Source organism: Enhydra lutris, unplaced genomic scaffold (genome assembly GCF_002288905.1).
Source record: "Enhydra lutris kenyoni isolate GAN:26980312 unplaced genomic scaffold, ASM228890v2 scaffoldscaffold82, whole genome shotgun sequence".
Lineage (NCBI taxonomy): Eukaryota > Metazoa > Chordata > Mammalia > Carnivora > Mustelidae > Enhydra > Enhydra lutris.
The window spans coordinates 2,779,794-2,801,884 of record NW_019154166.1 but is presented as its reverse complement, the minus strand read 5'-3'; the positions used below and the strand labels follow the sequence as shown (position 1 = coordinate 2,801,884).

Sequence of the window (22,091 nt, the reverse complement as noted above, 5' to 3'; positions counted from 1 at the left end):
GTTCCTTGGTCTAGATCCTGGGAACACAGCAGGGACCAATAAACAAGGAAACTGTCCTAAGAATTAAATTATATAATATGCTAGATCAATGCTACATGAGACAGTAGCACAAGGGATCAGAGCCTGTGTGTGTGCGTGCGTGTGCATGTGTGTGTAGAGACGGTACGGTTCCGGAAACGTCAAAGGCTTGCACCGGGGCCGTTGGGGAAGAGATGGAAAAGAGGGGTTGAATTCAAGGCATGTTTAAGATTCAAAAACAAAACAAAAAACCAAGAGGTTAGCATGTGGAGTCTGAAAAAGAGGGAGAAATTCAGGACGATGCCCCGGTTCGACTTTAGGGAAGGGCTGGGGGCAAGGGGTGCCACCAACTCAAATTCCCCAAGAATATTTTTTTCACTCTTTCCCACTGAATCTTTTTCAAACAACTGGGACTACCCCAAGTTATAACTTACAACTCAATCTTGCCATAACTCCCATTGAAATGTAAAACACGCGAAACTTAAAAACAGCGATCGGTTTATATCTTCGTTCTTGGATCCTGAAAGTGGGGTCCCTGCGTGGGGGTGCAGGTATAGAATGCATTTTTCTAGGGAAAAGGGCCTCCGCTTTCATCGTGTTCTGTAAGGGACATAGGGCTCCACCTCTGTGCGGATTAGGTGACTGACCCCAGGTTAAGAGAGTGGTCCCTAGACACGTGGGGGAAAAGCTGGGACCGAAGAGTAGGAAACAGAAATTGCAAAAGGGTAAGAGGGAGGGAGATGCCAGAAGACCAGCCCTGAGCTCTTCGGTCTGCTGAAGAAAAGGACAGGACAGGATGATGGGCTGCTCTCTATTGCCTTCCCCTACTGTCTGGCCGGGGACACCTGGGAAAGAAAGCAAAGGGATGCACCCTTCATTGAAGTCTCCCCACCAAAGTATCTGTGGGCTGGGTATTAGGAAGGGCCGCACCCCACAAATCACCTCACTGGGAGGTGGAACAAAATGATTCAGCCCAAAGATGCTATGGGGTGGTGGTGGGGGTGGTGGCTGGTCAGACCCTGCTGGGAGAACTCCCTGGAGCAGGCTCTGAGCAGAGGGAAGGGACAAAGTTGGCGGGCAGCTGACTCCACCATGTCCGGATCCACCAGGATCCGGGCAGTGCCAGAGTGAGAGCCTGGTGAATTTATTAAGACCTTAGAGACTCACTCAGCCCGGGAACCTCCGGTGGCCTGGTCTTAGGTCACACTCATGTGGACCTTTGCCTCGGAGCCCCTTACCTTCTGGGGGTCTTAGGCGGCAGGGAGGAGGGTCTCCTTCCCACCCATCCTAGGAGTTAATGGAGAGTGAAGGGTGCACCGGGCGGTGGGAGTAACCTGACCCTACAGACTGGAAGTCCTGCAACCAATGCTAGTAGGGGTGGTGGGCGTCAGGGACAAGGACGGTCCTGGTCGCCAGACCTGCCACCTCGCCCCAGTCACTCAGGTTGGAAATCCTGTCCCCTACCCCGCTCCGCTCAAATACTCTTCCTGGGGGGCGGGGGGTCCTCTTGGCCCCGGGAATTAGTCCCTTGCCTGGGTACTGAACCTGATCGTCGCTCCAGGAGGACAGACAGGTGCAGGTGTTCACCTAGGAATCTCAGGGCTCATTCATTGTCCCCAACCAGGCAACTCCACCGCCTATCTTCAAAGCTGTGCGCCAGAGCACTAGGTGCGAGGACGGCGAGCGCCAGCGGGAAGAGGCGGGACCCCAGGTTACGCACTGACCCCGAGACGGTGACCACAAGGAGCGGGAACCCGGGGGCTCAGGGTCGTCCTGGAGGGCTGCACGGGATGGGGACCAGGCCGAGACCACTCCCTCCTACTTCCCCGACGTTATTTCCTGGGAGGAGTCGGAGCTCGCGGGCGGGAGCGGAGATTCCCACACGCGGCTCAGGAGTCCCGGGCGTCGGGGCGGGTGGTCCACGCGCGCGCCGCAGGTCGGCTCCGCCGCGAGCCGTGGCCCTAGGACCGCAGCCGGCCTGGTACGACCTCTAAAGGCGTCCGCGAGCGCGTCTTCACGTCGGCTCGTTGGTCTAGGGGTATGATTCTCGCTTCGGGTGCGAGAGGTCCCGGGTTCAAATCCCGGACGAGCCCGGCATCAGTTTTGGCGGAGACCCGAGCGCCCAGAGGCGAGGACAGACCGAACGGCCGGCGCGGCACGCAGACCTCCCTACGAACCCCGCACGGCGGGCCGGGAGCCTGGAGCCGGTGCGGTGCGCTGGAAGGTCTTTTGTTCCGAGCGCAGAGCCCGGTGGCCGGAGGGAGTTCGCGACGCGCCGCCGGGCCCGGGGAGCCGGAGAGGAGGGCGCGGAAGCGTGCGGACGTGGGGCTGGCGCCTCGCGTTCCCGCCCCGCTTCTTCGCGCGTCGCGCGTGTCCCCAGCAGGCCGGCTGGGGCTGCGGATGACGGCGAGCGGAACGCGGCGGGACTTGTCACAGGCCGGTCTCCGCGTCTCCGGGTTGCTCAGGGCCGGTCTAGGGCGTGCGCGGGTCTATGGCGGGCCCTTCCCGGGCTCGGAGGGGTGAAAGCCCGGACGGAGCGCGGCCAGGGAACCAGATGTTCGAGCTGGAGGACAGCTCCGTAAGCTTCTTCCTCGTTAGTATAGTGGTGAGTATCCCCGCCTGTCACGCGGGAGACCGGGGTTCGATTCCCCGACGGGGAGTAGTCTGATTTTTTTTTTTTTTTTTTTTTGCTGTTTTCTATCATCCTGCTCACAGCAAGGTACCTGGGCCTGGACGTGGGGTGGACAGGTCCCTTAGAAACAAAGAGGCAAGGGAAGGGGGACGTAAAGGGTAGTTGGTCCTGACTCTCGGGCTCACCGAGTTTGTGTTTCGCCTTGGGCACCTTGCGTGGTAATTGCGCGGCTGAATGAGCCCTTTGTCCCCTCGGGTCAAGGAATGTGCTGACGAGACGCGTCCGTGGGCGAGGACCGAGGCGCACAGCCGGAGGGACCGCACGGAGCCGGCGCCGCGCTCCCTCGGAGACCCGGACGCGCGCTTGCGGGCTCGGATGGGCGGGCAGGCCTCGGTGCTGACTGTGCTTCGCCAACGGGGCTCCCCCCAGAGGGGCGATCTCGGAACAAGGGAAAAGATTTTAAAAAATAATAATAAATCAAAAAATAAACGAAAAGGAAGGGTTATGCGTTGGCCGGGAATCGAACCCGGGTCAACTGCTTGGAAGGCAGCTATGCTCACCACTATACCACCAACGCCCGCCGAAAACGTCAGTTCCCGACGCTATATTTCAATACGTGCGGGGCCGCGTGGCCCGCGGAACGCGACTTCCGGGGAGCTGCGGGTGGGCGTGGTTGACGCGACCCCCCTCACCCCGCGAGAGACTGCGCTTAACCGCGCGCAGCCGACACAGGGAAAAGCGAGGTTCAGGTGACCTAAATGAAGGGGCTTTCTGGGTCACTGGCAGAGCCGGAGATACATCAAAGCTTTGTCGGGGTGGGGGGAAGGGGGCGGCGGTCGGGACGGCAGCGACACCGCGATGGCTTCGTCATCCCCTACAAATAAGTCCCGAACACACCAGTCGCTTCTCTGCTGAGCGAGCTCCGTGTGTCCCAGAGCTAAAGAGCTGAACTTCGCGCCAAGTGCGCCGAAGCACAGTTTCACCCACGGAGGGAGAGTCGTTCCCAGATGTCCACGTGCGGCTCCAAGAGCTACTCCGCCGACCCTTAGGGGAAGGTCCGGAGGGCTTAGCTCCGCCCCTTGTCGCTGACGATAGCTCTGTTCACGAGGTCCGGCCAACCGCGGGCTCGGGAAGGCCTCGTGGCGCAACGGTAGCGCGTCTGACTCCAGATCAGAAGGTTGCGTGTTCAAATCACGTCGGGGTCACGAAAGCTTGCCATTTTCGATACCGGGATCCGCATTTTCGGGCAAAAGGGGGTAAAAGTCCTCATCTCTATAATAGGAAAAAAAAAAAACCTCAGTGCCCCTGTGTTTTTTTTTTCCCCCAAAGTGTATGAATTTTCTCCTAAAATACAAATTCAGGAATCTCTCCCCCCCACCAATTTAGGAATTTCTTTTGCATCTTGACTGTTTCAGTCAAATCAACCAACAGTGACACCTTTAATCTCATGGATATTTTAGGTATCTTGGGGCAAATCGTTCACTAACGGCTCCGAGTTCTTGCTCAGAACATGTCTCTGGAGCAATAAAGATTCTTTATTGGAAGGGGAGTAGCAAGAATTGATCATTATTATACGTAGCAATTAATTAATTAAATGCAAATGTTCTCCAGACTTCTCAAATGTCACTAGAAGCCTGGAGCCAAGTGCATTTTTGCTGCTTCCGGCCTATTGGGTAGGGGGGCGGGGGCAACAAAGAAATACAGGCCGGCCACTCCGAAGGCCTTGTCCACCCGAGCGTGAGATTTCTTCCTGGACATCTCTTTCCTAACAGTGCCTCTGTTCGAGGGCACCCGGCCTGGGCTGCAGAAGAGCTGTCCGGCTTTCTGTCGGAGCGGTCACTGAGTCACGTGTGCCCAGACCGAGGCAGACAATCCGCTCTCCCTTGCACAGACTGTGCGTGCCCCAATTGGGAACTGCTGATGACTTAGGGAGCTGCCCAGGAGCTCTGACCACCTGACTCGGAAGGCATGTGATGGGGACAGCAGGCAGCCCAGCTTCCCCATTACCGCCCACCCTAAGCAGAGCACCTTTTAGGAGATACTCTGTCAAATAAATAAATAAAGAAAGAAAGAAAATCTTTTTAAAATAATAATTAATTGATTAATTAATTAAAGTGTGACAAAGGAAGCTAAACAATGTGGAGGAGAGAATTAGAAGCTCTGATTATGTCAAAGAGGAATTTAAAAAAGAAGACAATAGAAAATAGTACAGAAACTGTATACATAGACTTAGTTCTTAAAATTTTACCCTGGAGCTTCACCTGTATGCCTTTTATTTCACCAAAAGAAAAAAAATAGGGCAAAGTTTATTAAGAGTTAATTAATTGAATAGTAGTTACGCAAGTGCTTTTAAAAAATATTCTTGATATTTGAAATATTTCATCACTTTTTGTGGTAAGATACACTTAAGGTACAATTTACCATTTTAGCCATTTTAATGTGCACAATGCAGGGTACTCCCACAGTTGTGCACCAGTCACCATGATTTGATTCCAGAACATTGTCATAGCTCTGAAAACCTCGTAGCCAGCCGCTGGCAGTCACTCCCCACCTCAACCCCAATCCTTGGGAATATTGGCCAGGCTCCCTGCCCCCACCCCACCCCCACAACCAGACCCTCCTGACTCTACTCCTCATTCCTGAAACAGGCTCACTGGTGGATGATGAGAATTCTTGTCCTGAAACTTCTTTGGGGGATATCCCATTATCAGAAATTAAAGGGACTAACATCTGTGCCTCCCGAACATTATACTATCCTAACCATCCTGCCCTGACCTTTGGGGCAGAATCCAATTCTAACCCTTCCTAGTCTTGGCAAAATTCAGCCCTAGCAAGAACAGTGGCAATTCCCCCCTTCATGGCACCTCAAGAATCACTGGGGTTAACAACAGAGATTTTGTTCATGAACTTCAACAGGCAGCTGATGGTTGCCTAGCGGATAAACAGATAGCTTTTGTTTTGTTTTGTTTATGAATAATGCAAATCCCAATCGCATGCTGGCCCATCAAATATTCCTGAAAGGCCAAATAGCTTCGGGCATAATGGGCAAGTGGGAATTTAAGGACTATGGGGGCAGGGACAGAGTATTGGATCTATCAGGGTACGTCCTACCCATGCACTGTGTCCCGTGACAGATTCCAGAAAAATCGCCCTTCGCTAGGTCATGAAGAATAAAGTACTGGGCAGGTGATGGAATTTTTACAAAGCTTTTCATTAGCTGGTCTCTCCATGCCAAGTATGTTGATGAAGGCGAGGCAGTTGTCATGGGCTCCCTGACCTTGGGAAGCAGGGTTAGGCTGACCCTAAGACACTTTACCAGTGTCCTTGGCAGTAGTCATGGGACGCATTTTTGGCTAGCGAGAAATCTCTTGGGTCCTTCTGGAAAGGCTTCTGCTCATCCTGATAAAGGGGGCAGAGACCGTTGGCGGCCATCTGGGAGTCCTAAGGGACATGTCAAGAGAATCACAGGAAGGCCAGTCCACATCTCCAACAAAACAACCAGCTACCTGCTGACTTCTTGCTAAGAGAAAACAGATCCCTGTTGTTTGTGCCGCTGCTGACTATGTTTTCTGTAACTTTCAGCCAAAAGCATTACGCAGCACTGGAGAAACCCATAAGGACTTCTTGGATTTACATTTGGCTGAATCATATGAAAATGGTGTTTTTGTAGATCAAGGGATTGGCTCTTAGTGGTTTCACATCTTTCACTCACACTCTATAGCCAAGAACCCTCTAGGTCTGTAAGTGTGTGTCACTTAGTACGCTTTTGACGGTGAATAACGAAACTCTTGAGTCAATGCATTAGGGAAGAGACCTACAGGTCCGTATAAGGAAAGTGCAAAATGGGCATTGAGAGGCTGAACGACACCATCAAGGTCTTGGGTTCTTCCCAGACCTTCTACAAAGCTAGCTTCCTTCTCAGGCTTCTGGAGCACCACCAGCAGCAGCAAGGTGGGCTTTGTGGAGAAAAGGAGTTTCTGCCCAGCATTCGGGAAAAGAATCATAAAGTTCCCATTCACTGGGTCGCTTGGGTCACAAGCTGATCCCTGAACCAATGACCAAGACCCGGGAATAAAAGGTGTTGACTCGTGTGGATCAATCAGCATCTGATCCTGGACCTGCACAGGGGTCAGCTTCCCTCTCAGACCCAGAAACTTCTAGGTGCCTTCTGGAAGTGGGAATGGCACTAGCTAGACAACCACACTGTCCACTACGACAGGTCTCCATCAAGTTAGGGATTGGGAGTTGGCAGAAACAGAAACGGAGGGACTACAATGGAAACTGACTACCCAGAAGTGGGGGACGGGGCAGGTGGTTCCCTAAAGCCAACTTAAGGTGTTGAAGAAAGAGGAAGGGTGCTGGACACGTCATACTTACAAATACCCACTACTTGTTCCATAGGAGGCCCCCAGATGTACTTATTAACCCAATTATGACATCTGTGTTTGGAAAGAGCAGAGAAGAAGGGAGTGTGGCGAGAAGGAGAAGAGTTAGGGTCCGTCCAAACAATGCAGCCACCATCGGGAGACCTGCATAGAAAGGTCCGCTGGTGGAAAATTCCTGCTACAGATGTGAGGGCAAGACTTTAAAGAATAAAATAGTAATAACTCAAAAATAAACCCATGCAGACAATGGAACAGAATAAAGAGGCCGGAAATATGGAGATCCAAGTATCTACTATCACAATATATCAGGAGTAGTTTGCTGTTTTTAAAGATTTTATATATTTATTTGAAAGAGAGAGAGAATGAGCAGAGGAGGGGGCAGATATCTTTTTGAATCTTGCTTTCCTTTCCTTTGGATAATTGCTCAGAAGTGAAATGCTGGGTCCTATGGTAGTTCTGCCTTTAAGTTTTGTTTTTTGGGGTTTTTCTGTTTGTTTGTTTTTTGTTTTTTGTTTTTTGTCTTTAAGCTTTTGATGACCCTCCATACTGCTTTCCATGGTGGCCACACCAGTTTGCATTCCCACCAGTGCACGAGGGCTCCCTTCTCTCTACTTCTTCTTTTATTTTTTTTAAATTTTTTAAAATTTCTTTTCAGTGTTCCAGAATTCGTTGTTTATGCACCACACCCAGTGCTCCATGCAGTACGTGCCCTCCAAAATACCCACCACCAGGCTCACCCAACCTCCCACTCCCCCAAAACCCTCAGTTTGTTTCTTAGAGTCCACAGTCTCTCATAGTTTGTCTCCCCTTCCAATTTCCCCCAACTCTCTTCTCCTCTCCATCTCCCCATGTCCTCCGTGTTATTCTTTATGCTCCCCAAATAAGTGAGACCATATGATAATTGATTCTCTCTGCTTGACTCACTTCACTCAGCATAATCTCCTCCAGTCCTGTCCATGTTGATACAAAAGTTGGGTATTCATCCTTTCTGATGGAGGCATCATACTCCAAAACTGAATCAGGAAGAAATAGACAACCCAAATAGACCGATATCTAGTAACGAGATTGAAGCAGTGATCAAACACCTCCCCAAAAACATGAGCCCAGGTCCTGACGGATTCCCTGGGGAATTCTACCAAACATTAAAAGAAGAATCAATACCGATTTTCCTGAAGCTGTTTCAAAAAATTGAAGCAGAAGGAAAACTTCCAGACTCTTTCTATGAAGCCAGCGTTACCCTGATCCCCAAACCAGGCAAAAACCCCACCGAAAAGGAGAGTTTCAGACCCATATCCCTGATGAGTATGGATGCCAAGATTCTCAACGAGATCCTAATTAATACAATCCAACAGTACATTAAAAAGATTATCCACCATGACCAGGTGGGATATATCCATGGGATGCAGGGGTGGTTCAACATTCGCAAATCAATCAGTGTGATAGAAGAAATCAGTAAGAGAGGAGAGAAAAACCACATGATCCTCTCAATTGATGCAGAAAAAGCATTTGACAAGATTCGGCATCCATTCCTAATTAAAACACTTCAAAGTACAGGGATAGAGGGAACATTCCTCAACTTTGTAAAATCTATCTATGAGAAACACACAGCAAATATCAACCTCAATGGGAGAAAAGCTGACACCCGTCTCTCTACTTCTTGATCCAAACTTGGTTTTTCTTTCTTTCTTTTTTCCCCCCGAAATTGGTTTTTCTTGTCTTTTTGATGACAACCGTTCTAACAGGTGTGAGGCTGAATCTCATTGTGGTTTTGATTTGCATTTCCCTGATGATTAATGATGTTCTGGAAGCATCTTTCATGTACTTGTTGGTCATCTGTAGGTCTTCTCTGGAAAAATGTCTATTCCAATCTTCAGCCCATTTTTTTTTAAAGATTTTATTTATTTATTTATTTATTTATTTTTTTTTCTCATTAAACTTTTGTTTTAATGGGTCTCAAAATTCTGTGACAGATTTTTGGTCAAGTTGTTTCCATTAAAAAGTACTGATTTTAAACACTAATAACTTAAAACTGCCACACACATACACAAAAGCGAATGGTCCACAAAACATTCTCTTTTCCTTCTGAAGGTTTCACGAGGCACTGTTATCATTAACCAGTCTTTTACTGTTAAACTTAAATGGCCAACTGACACAAACAGTTCTGAGACCATTCTTCCACCACTGATTAAGAGTGGGGTGGCAGGTATTGGGAATAATATTCATTTAGCCTTCTGAGCTTTCTGGGCAGACTTGGTGACCTTGCCAGCTCCAGCTGCCTTCTTGTCCAGTGCTTTGATGACGCCCACAGCAACCGTCTGTCTCATGTCACGAACAGCAAAACGGCCCAGAGGAGGATAGTCAGAGAAGCTCTCAACACACATGGGCTTGCCAGGAACCATATCAACAATGGCAGTGTCACCAGATTTCAAGAACTTGGGACCATCTTCCAGCTTTTTTCCAGAACGACGATCTATCTTCTCCTTCAGCTCAGCAAACTTGCAAGCAATGTGAGCTGTGTGACAGTCCAGCACAGGTGCATATCCAGCACTAATCTGGCCTGGATGGTTCAGGATAAGCACCTGAGCTTTGAAGCCAGCTGCTTCCATTGGTGAGTCATTTTTGCTGTCACCAGCCACATTGCCATGACGAACATCTTTGACAGATACGTTCTTGACATTGAAGCCCACATTGTCCCCGGGAAGAGCCTCACTCAAAGCTTCATGGTGCATTTCGACAGACTTGACTTCAGTTGTAACATTGACTGGAGCGAAGGTGACCACCATGCCAGGCTTAAGAACACCAGTCTCCACTCGGCCCACAGGGACAGTACCAATACCACCAATTTTGTAGACGTCCTGGAGAGGCAGACGCAAGGGCTTATCAGTTGGGCGAGTTGGTGGCAGAATGCAATCCCGAGCTTCAAGCAGTGTGGTTCCACTGGCATTCCCATCTTTACGGGTGACTTTCCATCCCTTGAACCAAGGCATGTTAGCACTTGGCTCCAGCATGTTGTCACCATTCCAACCAGAAATTGGCACAAATGCTACTGTGTCGGGGTTGTAGCCAATTTTCTTAATGTAGGTGCTGACATCCTTAATGATTTCCTCGTATCTCTTCTGGCTGTAGGGTGGCTCAGTGGAATCCATTTTGTTAACACCAACAAAGTTGGTGTTAGTTGTTTTAGACCCAGTGTGTAAGCCAGAAGGGCATGCTCACGGGTCTGCCCGTTCTTGGAGATACCGGCTTCAAATTCACCAACACCAGCAGCAACAATCAGGACAGCACAGCCAGCCTGAGATGTGCCTGTAATCATGTTTTTTATAAAGTCTCTGTGCCCTGGAGCATCAGTGATGGTCACATAATACTTGCTGGTCTCGAATTTCCACAGGGAGTTATCAATGGTGATACCATGTTCACGTTCAGCTTTCAGTTTATCCAAGACCCAGGCATACTTGAAGGAGCCTTGTCCCATCTCAGCAGCCTCCTTCTCGAATTTTTCGATAGTTCTTTTGTCGATCCCACCACATTTGTAGATCAGATGACCAATAGTGGTAGACTTGCCCAAATCTACGTGTCCGATGACAACAATGTTGATATGAGTCTTTTCCTTCCCCATTCTGGTTTAGGTGGAGTGGTGGTTTTCACGACACCTGTGTTCTGGCGGCAAACCCGTTGCGAAAAAGCTATTTATTTATTTTTTTATTTGACAGACAGAGATCACGTGTAGGCAGAGAGGCAAGCTGCCTGGGGGGGACAGGCTCCCTGCTGAGCAGAGAGCCCCATGCTGGGCGGGATCCTAGGATGCTGGGATCATGACCTGTGCTGAAGGGAGAGGCTTAACCCACTGAGCCACCTGGGCACCCCCCATTTTAAAATCAGATTGTTTGGTTTTTATGCCATTAAGTCATATGAGTTCATTAGCTATTTTGGATATTACCCCTTATCAGGTACATGATCTGCAAATATTTTCTCCCATTCACTAGATTGCCTTTTCGTTTTGTTGATAGTTTTCTTGGCCGTGTAGAAGCTTTTAGTTGGATGTAGCCCCACTTGTTTATTTTTGGTCTGGCTTTTGCTTTTGGTGTCAAATAAAAAAAAAGAAAGAAAGAAAGAAAGAAAAAGAAAAGAAAATTGCGACGACCTATGTCAAGGATTCTACAGCCTGAGTGTTTTTCTAGGAGTTTTATGGTTTCAGGTCTTACATCCAAGTCTCTAACCCATTTTGAGTTAATTCTTGTGTGTAGTGTAAGAGAGTGGCCCAGTTTCACTCTTTTGCAGGTGGATGTGCAATTTTCCTAGCACCGTTTTTGAAGGGACCACCCTCTTCCCACCCTTTCCCATTACGTATTCTTGGCTCGTCTTCCAGAAGCTGACTGACCACGTGTGTGCATCTATCTCTGGGCTCTGTGCTCGGCTCCACTGGTCCACGGGACCGTTTTTAAGTCCATCCCGGCTGTTTCAATGACTGCACCTTTGTGATGTAGTCCGAGCCCAGAAGAACCGGAAAGCATAAACCTGTGGCTCTGTTCTTTCTCAAGATCGCTCTGGCTCTTTGCGTCCTTTGGCGGTTCCAGATGCATTCGGTAATTTTTCCCTATTTCTGTGGAAATCGCCGTTGGAATTTTGGTGGAGATTGCGTGGAATCTGGGGCTTGCTCCGGGTAAAGGGCGGCCTTGAAATTCCGCGGGGAACTAGTGGTTTGTGTAACAAACGGTGCTGCCACAACGAGCTCCCCGCCCGTCGAGAACAAACCCCTGGTTCCTACACACAGAAGGAGACATTCCGGTTGGATGGAAATTTGCAATTAGTGAAGGAAGAAGACGTGAGAACTACGGGCTCTGGGATGCCGCCGCTTTCCCGCCCCGAACCTCCGGTGGGCGGTGTCTGGCATTCCGCCTCCCGCATTGGGTCCCACGGCCTATGTCACGGGGAGCCCAGCCAATGAGGACCGCGCACGGACAGCGCACTCAGCCAATGGGGCCAGGGCGGGAGATTTGAAAGGGCCTCAGAGGGGGCCCGGCCCGGCAGGTTCAGTCGTTTGCCCGCGGCCCGGGGGTGGCTGTGCCACGGGCGCCAGGTGAGCTGGCGGCCTTTCGCGGGTCTTGCGCTGGGAGAGGGCAGGTGATCAGGCAGGTCGGGGGTCCGTTGGGCGGCCCGCGCGCACCCGCCGGGCTCCTGGGAGCTCAAGGGTAGAGGGAGGGTCCTGAAAGCGGGGTGCGCAGGAGCAGGGCGGGGCGGCAAGACAAGCGCCGGGCGCGCCGGGAAGAGCCTGCGAGTTGGGCAGCCCCCTTTCCCCAGCCCCCGAGCCGCGCTTCCGCCCCGATCGGTTTGACCCCTCCCTCTCTCGCTCCCTCTTTCCTTCCTGCTTCTGACAGCCCGTCTCCCTCGTCTGCCCAGCTCTCCTCCCCCTTCCTTCCGAGGATGGCCCAGAAGGAGAACGCCTACCCCTGGCCCTACGGCCGGCAGACGGTAAGGACTTGCCCACCTCCCCTCCGCCCGCCCGCAGGGAGAGTTCCTGCCTGGGGACTTGAGGTCGTGCGGAGGACGACCCTCCGAGTCCTCCCCGCTTTGCTCCAAGGAGTGGGTCCCAAGACTTTGCTGGCGGAACCCGGTCTGGGCATTTGCAACCACACCCAGTCGGGTGCCGCCAGCTTGAATCTGATCAGCCTACGAGGAGCTCTGCAAGGTTGAGCCTACTTGTTGCCTACACACATGGTATCTGGGACTGAGCAGGCGGGTTTGCCCTGGGGGCCATGACCCCCAGTAGGCTAGACAGGAAGTAGAGAGAGACTCTGAACGGGTTTTTTTATAAAGGATATATTAAATTAATAATTTGGAATCTGTTTTAGCGACTGGTGTGAGATCAAAATCAAAATAGATTTGTTTTCCAGTTGTCCTAAGACCTTTTACTGGACAGTCTGCTTTCTGATTTGAAATGCCACCTTTATTACATAAAATGCCCACCTCTATGTGGATGTGTTTCTGGACTCTTATTTGTCCCACTTGCTTACTTGTAAATTCTGTACTGATATCACTGCTTGGGAATGGGTTTTTAGGGCATGAGGCTTTCTTCTCTAGGCTAAGAAGAATGAAGGAGCTCTCATAGGCTTTGCTCCCTTTGGTGGGGCTTGGGTATCCTGAAGAGTCCAGCTGTCCCCTTGTCCACCAGCTCCTGCCCTCATGCAGCACTTAGCGAGGCTGGCAAGAACAGAGTCTGGAAGAGAAACCACGGTCACTTCGACACAACTTCGAAAGGTTGTGTATATTACTCTGAAACGCTGCAAGAGAGAAATAGTCCATCAGAGTAGCCCTTGGTGTCTCCAAAGCCGGTGGTTGCAAAGGGGTGAACACTGGAATTTGTTGCAACCTTCAAGACCTCCAGGGCCTTATCTAAACCTTAATATACTGAGGGGTTTTTTTTTTTTTTTCTAAATTTTTTTCTAATTAAAAAAAAAATCTTTGAAGATTTTATTTTTAAGTAATCTCTACACTCAACACAGGGCTCAAACTCACAGCCCTGAGATCAAGAGTTGCATGTTCTACGGACTGAGCCAACCAGGTGCCTCTAGACTGAATTTTAGGGGGCTGTGAGAATGTTTCTGCTAGAATTGTGTGTGGGGGGGTTGTTGTTGTTGAAGATTTTATTTATTTGACAGAGAGAGAGCGCGAGAGAAGGAGAAGCAGGCCTCCCCCTGAGCAGGAAGTCCGATGGGGGTGGTGGGGCTCGATCCCAAAACTCAGGGATCATTACCTGAGCCAAGGGCAGGCTTAACAACTGAGCCACCCAGGCGCCCCTTGTTTTTTTTTTTTTAACCTGACCCTCTACTCCCCACCAGGGTGGAGTAGGTCAGGGGGAATGAATGTGGGGTTGCAGATGGTACCGTAGAGGTTAGAGGGTTTCATGCATGAAAATGTGGTGCGGCCAGGGCCAAGGAGGTGAAATGTTCAATGTTGGGGTGAGTCCTCTGCTCCTTATCTTGGGCCAAACTAGGTCGCTTATGAAGAACCCATTTTATTTTATTTTTAAAGATTTTATTTATTTATTTGACAGAGATCACAAGTAGGCAGAGAGGCAGGCAGAGAGAGAGAGGTGGAGGCAGGCTCCCTGCGGAGCAGAGAGCCCGACGTGGGGCTCGATTCCAGGACCCTGGGATCATGACCTGAGCTGAAGGCAGAGGCTCAACCCACTGAGCCACCCAGGTGCCCCTGAAGAACCCATTTTAATACGGAGCAAAGAGCGGGGCCTTGGGCTGAGTAACAAAACCATGGTCTCAGTGTTCCTCCTGGAACAGGGGGTGGCTGGCTGGCTGGCCGGCTGGGTGGGCTGACAGCGAGTACTGAAATGCTGCTTCTAGCACATTCCAACCCGCTCCCCGGGACAAAGCCTCCCTCAGAGGTTCCCGCTGCTCCTTCTCAGACTCAGGCTGGCCTGAACACCCTGCCCCAGCGAGCCCTCCGGAAGGACCCTGCCACACCATCTGCACTTGTCCTCATGAGCCGCTCCAACACCCAGCCCACAGGTAATGCGGACGCGGTGGGGGGGCACTGAGCTGAGCGGACTAGGGTCTATGGGGAGGGCGCCAGGAGGAAAACGTCAAGGAGGGGGCCCTCAATTCCCCTGTTGTTTCCTTAGCTGCCCCTGGCCAGAAGGTGGTGGAGAACAGCAATGGGACCCCCAACTTCCCAATGTGAGTACCCAAGCCTTGTAGTGGCAGTTAGAGCAGGGGGGAGAGCAAACACGGAGGACAGCAGGGAGGTGGCCACTCGGCCGGAGCAGGGATGTAGACAAGAAAGCCTGATCCGTCCTCACTTCCCTTGGGAAAGGAGGGGCAGGGCTGCGGGCCTGCAGGGCTGAGGGGGAGGGGGGCACACAACCCCCTTGGGTGACCCACCAGCTGGCGCTCGCCTGCCTTCCCCCCACCTCTCATCAGGCGCTCCTTCACCATCGACGACTTTGAGATCGGGCGTCCTCTGGGCAAAGGCAAGTTTGGAAATGTGTACTTGGCTCGAGAGAAGAAAAGCCATTTCATCGTGGCTCTCAAGGTCCTCTTCAAGTCTCAGATAGAAAAGGAGGGCGTGGAGCACCAGCTGCGCAGGGAGATCGAAATCCAGGCCCATCTGCAGTATGAGCCCTGCCCTCTGCTGACCTCAACCCCTCTGCTTCTCCCCAGGCTCCTCTTTTACCTGCTGCCCCATCCAGACTGCCTCATAGTGGTTCCTTAGCCCACGGAGCTCCCAGCCCTTGCCAGAGCCCTGAATCCAGAGCCCTGGTGAATCCAGGATCACCCCCTGTCATCACTGCCAGCCCCCAATCCTTGGCCTGGTCCAAATGCGACCCCACTTTACCCCACCTGGCACTGTCATCTTTCCCAGTCCCTTAGGCCAGGATGCAACCTGAGTCCTGCCCTATCTCCTCCAGGCATCCCAACATCCTTCGTCTCTACAACTATTTCTACGACCGGCGAAGGATCTACTTGATTCTGGAGTACGCCCCCCGCGGGGAGCTCTACAAGGAGCTGCAGAAGAGCCGCACCTTCGACGAGCAGCGCACAGCCACGGTCCGGGCATGTGGGCGCTGGGGGGCACTGGCAGGGGACCCGAGGCCGGGGGTCCGCACCGCTTGGCGCTGGAGGCCCAGGCTTGTCTGACCTCCTGTTGTTGGCGCTCCCAGATCATGGAGGAGCTGGCTGATGCGCTGATGTACTGCCACGGGAAGAAGGTGATTCACAGAGACATAAAGCCGGAGAACCTGCTCCTGGGGCTCCAGGGAGAGCTCAAGATCGCGGACTTCGGCTGGTCCGTGCACGCCCCGTCACTGAGGTATGGTGGGCTTGGGCGTGAATGACAGGCGCACTCAGGGTAGCACCACTCCTGATCTTGGTCCGCAGAGATGTGCGGGTTTGTCCTCATGTGCATATAGACACAGCAATCTGTTGACAAAGATAGGAGACCTCTTATTCTGTTGCCCAGATTTCCTGGGACCCACTCACCGCGTCACTGAGAATACTCCCACCTCGCTTGTAAGGCTTCATAGTATTATAGATGGACATTTAACCTGGTCTATTTCTTTCTTTCTTTTTTTTTTTAAGATTTTATTTATTTATTTGAGAGTGAGCGAGAGAGCACAAGCGGGTGGGAGGGACAGAGGCAGCAGGAGATGCAGACTCCCCACTGAGCAGGGAGCCCAGTACAGGGCTCGATCCCAGGACCCCAGGATCATGACCTGCACCGAAGGCAGACGCCCAGCCTGATGCATTTTAGTCAGACCAGCCCATTGGGCTTTTGAGACAGCCCTGGTTTAACCATTCCCAGTAATTCTAAGATGAGCGTTGCCCTTATTTTTTTTTTTTTTTAAGATTTTATTCATTCATTCATGAGAGGCAGAGAGAAAGGAAGAGGGAGAAGCAGGCCCCCTGGGGAGCAGGGAGCTGGTCGCAGGATCCAATCCCAACACCATGGGATCATGACCCGAGCCGAAGGCAGACGCTCAGCCGACTGAGCCACCCAGGCACCCCTGAGCGTTGCCCTTAGATCTGATTATTTTAAGATCTATCCCTCCTGGCGGAAATCCTGGGGCGGTGTGGGATTCCACCCCGGGACTGTGGATTCTGTCTTTACCCTACCTCTGCCCCAAAGGGCCCTGTCAGAGCCCGGTTGACACAGTCCCCTGGAGCATCCTGGGGTTACTCGGCTGCCTGGGGGGCAGCCGGGAAAAGAGAGGTGGTTTTTCACCTGGGATCGCTGCCCTCCCCCCGCCACCCGCCATCCCACCCAGGAGGAAGACGATGTGCGGGACGTTGGACTACCTGCCCCCGGAAATGATCGAGGGCCGCACGCACAACGAGAAGGTGGATCTCTGGTGCATCGGGGTCCTCTGCTACGAGCTGCTGGTGGGAAACCCGCCCTTCGAGAGTGCTTCCCACAATGAGACCTATCGACGCATCGTCAAGGTGGGAGGGCGGCCCCTGGGTGCAGAGGCCAGGGGGGCTGGCAGGTGCTGGGCGTCCTGGAATTCTCCAGATGGAATGGGGGGGGGTGGTCAAGGGTAACACTAAGGGGCCCCTTGTCCTTCCTCAACTTCCGCAGGTGGACCTGAAGTTCCCCGCCTCTGTACCCTCGGGAGCCCAGGACCTCATTTCCAAGCTGCTCAGGCACAACCCCTCTGAACGGCTGCCCCTGGCCCAGGTCTCCGCGCACCCTTGGGTCCGGGCCCACTCCCGGAGGGTGCTGCCTCCCTCTGCCCTCCAGGCTGTCCCCTGACTTGCTGCTCTCGTTGATTCAGTTGTGTCTGTTTGTGTGCCTATATACGTGGAGTCGGAAGGAGGGGTACCTGGCCTGTTCCTTTACCTGTCTTCTACCCCCTGTGTATTTAATAAAGGCTGAAGCTTTTTGTACTGATGAGTTTAGATGGTTTACATTCAGGTAGAGACTGCTGGGGGCAGGGGGTTCCCCTGGAGGGAGAGGATAGTGAGAATTGAACCTGTACCACACCCCCTTCCGCGCCCACCCTCCTTCAGCTCCCAGCTCCCCCAACCTGTCCCCCCTTGTTTCTTCCCCTGCTTGGGCGGCTGGGGTCTCCGCTCCCCTCAGCTGCACCTCTAGTCTTTCCTTCTGGTTCCGCCTCTGCCAGCCTAGGAGCAACTGAACAGGGCCTTCCCCCAGAAGGTAGCTCTGTATTACTGCTCTGCTGAGGGACACAGAGAGGTTGCGGAGCCCACTGACAGTCACACAGCTATTAAGTGGGGAGAGCCCAGTTTTAAAGTCTGTATTCCTTAACACTGTGCTAGGGTGGTCCTATTGATACTTTCAGGCGGCACACACATTTATTTTATGGGCATATGGATCCCAGAACTGGAACAAGATTTGCAGTTTTTACCGTTCCTGTGTAGTCCAGGGAAAAAGGGTTCCTTACCAGATTAAGAAAGTGTTTGGTTTTTAGGTGCCCTCACTAGATGTCAATTTTCTTCAAAGGCTTTCTCTTCATCTATTGGTTATTTGCTCGTTGAATCAATGTGAGGTATGGGAATATATTTTCTTTTTTAGACTTCATGCAGTTTTTTTTTTAAAGCTTTTATTTTTTATTTTTTTTTAATATTTTATTTATTTATTTGACAGACAGAGATCACAAGTAGGCAGAGAGGCAGACAGAGAGAGAGGAGGAAGCAGGCTCCCCCTGGAGCAGAGAGCCCTATGTGGGGCTCCATCCCAGGACTCTGGGATCATGACCTGAGCCGAAGGCAGAGGCTTTAACCCACTAAGCCACCCAGGCGCCCCTTGTTATTTTTTTTTTAATAAATGTTCTTATTTTTCTTTGATCTTCATTACTGATGTGCCACCGCCATTCCTAGAGCTGCCATAACAAATTACCAATAATAACAAATAACAAAATACTAAGGTGATTTAAAACAGAAAATTGGTCCAGAATCAAATGGGCCACAGTGCCCCACCCCCATCAGGGGCTCTGGGAGCATTGTGGGGGTGGGGATGGGAAATCCTCCCTTCTTCCAGCTTTGGGTGGCTCCAGGCATTTCTGGGTATGAGGCTGCTCTACTCCCATCTCTGCTTCGGCTTCATGCTGTTCCCCTTTTCTCTCTCTGCTTCCTCTGTGACTTAGTCATTTGACTTAGGACCCACCCAGATAATCCAGGATGATCTTGTCTCAAGATCTGCAGACTCTTCTCCAGATGGGGTAAAAAGACTCTTACCCATGGGGTAAAACGAATGATGTTGTAAGAATTTTTTTTTTTTTTAAACCCTGGTTTTCTCTCCCTTTTCTTCTCTGCCAACCCCCTCCTTCCTTCAGCCAATGAAATCCACGGGGTCCCAGCCCCACCCCACCCCCTTACTCACAAAATCCACTGCTCTCACGCTGATTCAGGCCACCAGCCTCCTAAGTGTTCTCCCTGCTTCTATTCCTGGCCCATCCTCCACTCCGAACTCATTCTGTGGCAAGGTCCTCTCCCGCTTTTCAACCCTGGTACACTAAAGAATCACGAAGAAAATAGAACTCTCAGACTAAAATTCCGACTTAATCGGCCAAGGTTGAGACCCAGGCATCTATCTGAGTCTAGAGATTATGCCCCTCTCTACCTGGAGCTCAGCGGCTCTAACCCCTTCCATCACTAAAGCATGAACTCCTTGCTGTTCCTTGAACACTGGCAAATTCGTTTCTACCTCTGGGCCTTTGCACTTGCTCTTCCCTCTGTCTAGATTGGCACCTGCAGCCTCCTTTCAGTCATGGGAAAAATCAGGGGTTCTGCGTTATGACCTTTGGTCAGTAACCTGTGCTTGACCCCTCAGGAGACGTTTCTGAGAGGCATTATCTCCTTGCTCATGAAATTCCATGTATTCTAGCAAGAGCCACCCCCTTAATTAAATAATGTGATGGTATGTCATTATTCCATATCCCACAGAAACCCTACATTCCACCCCACATCCTCCCGAAAGCCTGTCCACATTTCTGTGGGTGCTGTGGGCACTGGCAAGATGCAAGAGGGGGTCTGCTCCCCTCATTGTGGCCTGCGGAGGATAGAGCTTTAGCTTCTGTCTGGCACCCCTGAGTTCTAGTCTTTTCTCCACTGTTCATTAGCCATGTGACCTTGGCCAGATGGCTTAATCTTTATGAGCCCTTGAAGATGGAAATAATCCTATCTTGCCTCTAACGTAGGCTGTTCTTGGGACGCCTGGGTGGCTCACTGGGTTAAGACCTCTGCCTTCGGCTCCGGTCATGTCCTAGGATCGAACCCTGCATCGGGCTTTCTGCTCTGCCGGGAGCCTGCTTCCTCCTCCTCTCTCTCTCTCTCTCTCTCTGCCTGCCTCTCTGCCTACTTGTGATCTCTGTCTATCAAATAAATAAATAAAATCTTAAAAAAAATTGTCTGTTTTCAAATGCAGTAATGTGCATGGTATAAATAGCATTAAAAAATCTACTGTCAGGCACCTGTGTGGCTCAACCGGTTAAGCGTCTGCCTTTGGCTCAGGTCTTGATGCCGGGGTCCTGGGATCGAACCCCTCATCAGGCTCCCTGATACTTGGTGGGAGTCTCTCCTTCTGCTCCTACTCTCACTCTTTCTCTCGAATAAATAAAAAAAATTTTTTTAATGTGATCAAAATTATTTTTTTAATGTAAGGGAAGAAATCATTGTGTCTTTTGTGTTTGTTTGTTTGTTTTTAATTTTTGTTTTGGTCCAAATCGCTGGTCTCTTACACTTGCATCATTTATATAAATTGATCCGAAATGCCACCCTTTTCTTCATATATCAAATTTCCATATACAGGCATTGGGTAGTTTGCAACAAAAAAATATGTGTGTTCAGGGAGTAGTGGGGGAAAACATGGGCTTTTCAAAACACATTTGTCTAGGCACACCTGGCTGACTCGGTTGGACTGGCAACTGACTCCTGATTTCAGCTCAAATCATGATCTCAGGTTTGGGAGATTGAGGCCCATGACAGGTTCTGCGCTGGGCATGACTGTTTGAGGTTCTCTCTCTCCCTCTACCCACCCCCAGCCCCCTGCTCACACGCTCTCTCTCTCAAAAAAATAAATAAAAAATAATATAAATAAAATAAAATAAAATAATGTGTCTAAATAAATAAATATAAAAAGACATTTGTCCCTGATTGCAGCAAAAGTCTATTTCCCTACTATTGGGTAATATGAGTCTCCTTGACCCAAATCTGCTTCTAAAGTTCTAAAAAGGGTATTCCAAAGCCTCATGAACAGAGCGTGCATATGCATGGAAACATGAGTCATGCATCAGAGAACCCCAGTGACTTGCGGCCACTGACAGGGATAGGCAAACGGGAGTAAGGAGCCCTTCCTGGGGTGGGCTCCCACTTCCAGCAGCCTAGAGAGCAAGACATAGCAAACTATCCGGAGGGTAAATCATGAAGTTTCTGCCAAAAACAACCAGAGACAGTTTAGATGCTTGAACATAAACTGTATTCCAGTAAAACTTATGGATACTGAAATCTGAATTTTGTATAATTATATGAAATTTCATATCCTTCCTTTTTCAACCATTTAAACCTGTAAAAACCATTCTCAGCTCACAAGCCATTAAAAAAGGGGTAGGGAGCTAGATCTGGCCCACCGGCCATACTTGGCTGACCCCTAACATAGGACAAGCCCCGTGCCCCTCCCCCACTGTGTTGCAGCTACCGGGGTCTGGAGGGAACTGACCCACCCCTAGATCCAGGAGGACCATATTGTTTTAACCTAATAAGTTGATTCTTGTCATCTTGCCAGTGACTGCTTCCAGATACACAGTACTTTTTAAAAATATTTTATTTATTTATTTATTTGAGACAGAGAAAGAGTGAGCAAGCACGAGCAGGGGGAGGGGCAGGGGAAGAGGCAGAGGGAGACGCAGACTCCCCACATGCCCCTAAGGATGCGGGGCAATGGCAGGACCTTGAGATCATGACCTGAAGATGCTTAACTGACTAAGCCTCCCGGGTGTCCCTAAGTCAATCAGACATGGTATTACCCAATGTGACTAAATTGTGCAAGTGAACCAGTTTAGGCCAATACGATGTAAAGGGAAATTAACTGAGGCTTTGGGGAAAGATGCATGTTTGTTCTTCTATGAGGTCTAACAGAAGCTATTCCTTTCCTCCTTCTGGAAGACGAGGGAGCATGTCATTCAGGGGTCCTGGTTGCATGAAACAGAATAATTTGGACTCACTTAAGCATAAGTGGACGTTATTATGAGCATCCTGGGTGACTCACGGACTCTGGAGGAGCACCAGGAATCTCTAGAAGGACCAGGCCGCCCGGCGAGGGAAAATTCCACTGCAGAAGCGAACCAGGGTAGAGCAAGAGCCATGGGCCAGGGAAGCTGGAAGAGGGGTTGCTCGGTAGTTCAGCTTCCAGAGTGGGAAGTGGGCTCTGCCTGTTAAGGTGGGAGTGTCTTTAAACACAGAGTCAGATCTCCAGAGATAAAAAAGGGATGATGAGAGACACACTTATGGACTGAAGGTTCTTGAGCCTCCAAAAGTCAAATGCTGACACATTAGCCCCCATTGTGATGGTATTTGGAGGTGGGGCCTTTG

The 22,091-nt window shown here is 50.7% G+C and overlaps 1 protein-coding gene, 4 non-coding genes and 1 pseudogene across 10 annotated transcripts; 4 read left to right on the top strand and 2 right to left on the bottom strand.

The window, feature by feature from the left end:
* The first annotated feature begins 2,039 nt into the window (after positions 1-2,039).
* On the top strand, positions 2,040-2,111 carry TRNAP-CGG. Its single transcript has one exon. It is a non-coding gene; the product is annotated as a tRNA-Pro (tRNA).
* Positions 2,112-2,217: 106 nt separating this feature from the next.
* LOC111161135 (aurora kinase B) lies at positions 2,218-17,436 on the top strand. Of its 5 annotated transcripts, none has more exons than XM_022524642.1 (9): positions 2,218-2,623; positions 12,433-12,504; positions 14,453-14,555; positions 14,669-14,723; positions 14,967-15,158; positions 15,455-15,593; positions 15,707-15,855; positions 16,811-16,985; positions 17,122-17,436. In XM_022524642.1, the coding sequence occupies exons 1-9, from the start codon at positions 2,510-2,512 to the stop codon at positions 17,293-17,295; spliced, it is 1,173 nt and encodes a 390-aa protein (XP_022380350.1). In that variant the 5' UTR covers positions 2,218-2,509; the 3' UTR covers positions 17,296-17,436. The 5 variants fall into 5 exon arrangements, with proteins under 5 accessions (XP_022380350.1, XP_022380351.1, XP_022380353.1 ...); XM_022524645.1 differs by having other exon boundaries at positions 2,585-2,623; positions 12,411-12,504; XM_022524646.1 differs by lacking the exon at positions 2,218-2,623 and adding an exon at positions 12,039-12,112.
* On the top strand, positions 2,607-2,678 carry TRNAD-GUC. Its single transcript has one exon. It is a non-coding gene; the product is annotated as a tRNA-Asp (tRNA).
* On the bottom strand, positions 3,156-3,227 carry TRNAG-UCC. The gene has a single exon. It is a non-coding gene; the product is annotated as a tRNA-Gly (tRNA).
* TRNAW-CCA lies at positions 3,784-3,855 on the top strand. Its single transcript has one exon. It is a non-coding gene; the product is annotated as a tRNA-Trp (tRNA).
* LOC111161134 lies at positions 9,216-10,666 on the bottom strand (annotated as a pseudogene). The gene has a single exon (XR_002641525.1). The product of XR_002641525.1 is annotated as an elongation factor 1-alpha 1 pseudogene (transcript).
* Positions 17,437-22,091: the final 4,655 nt, after the last annotated feature.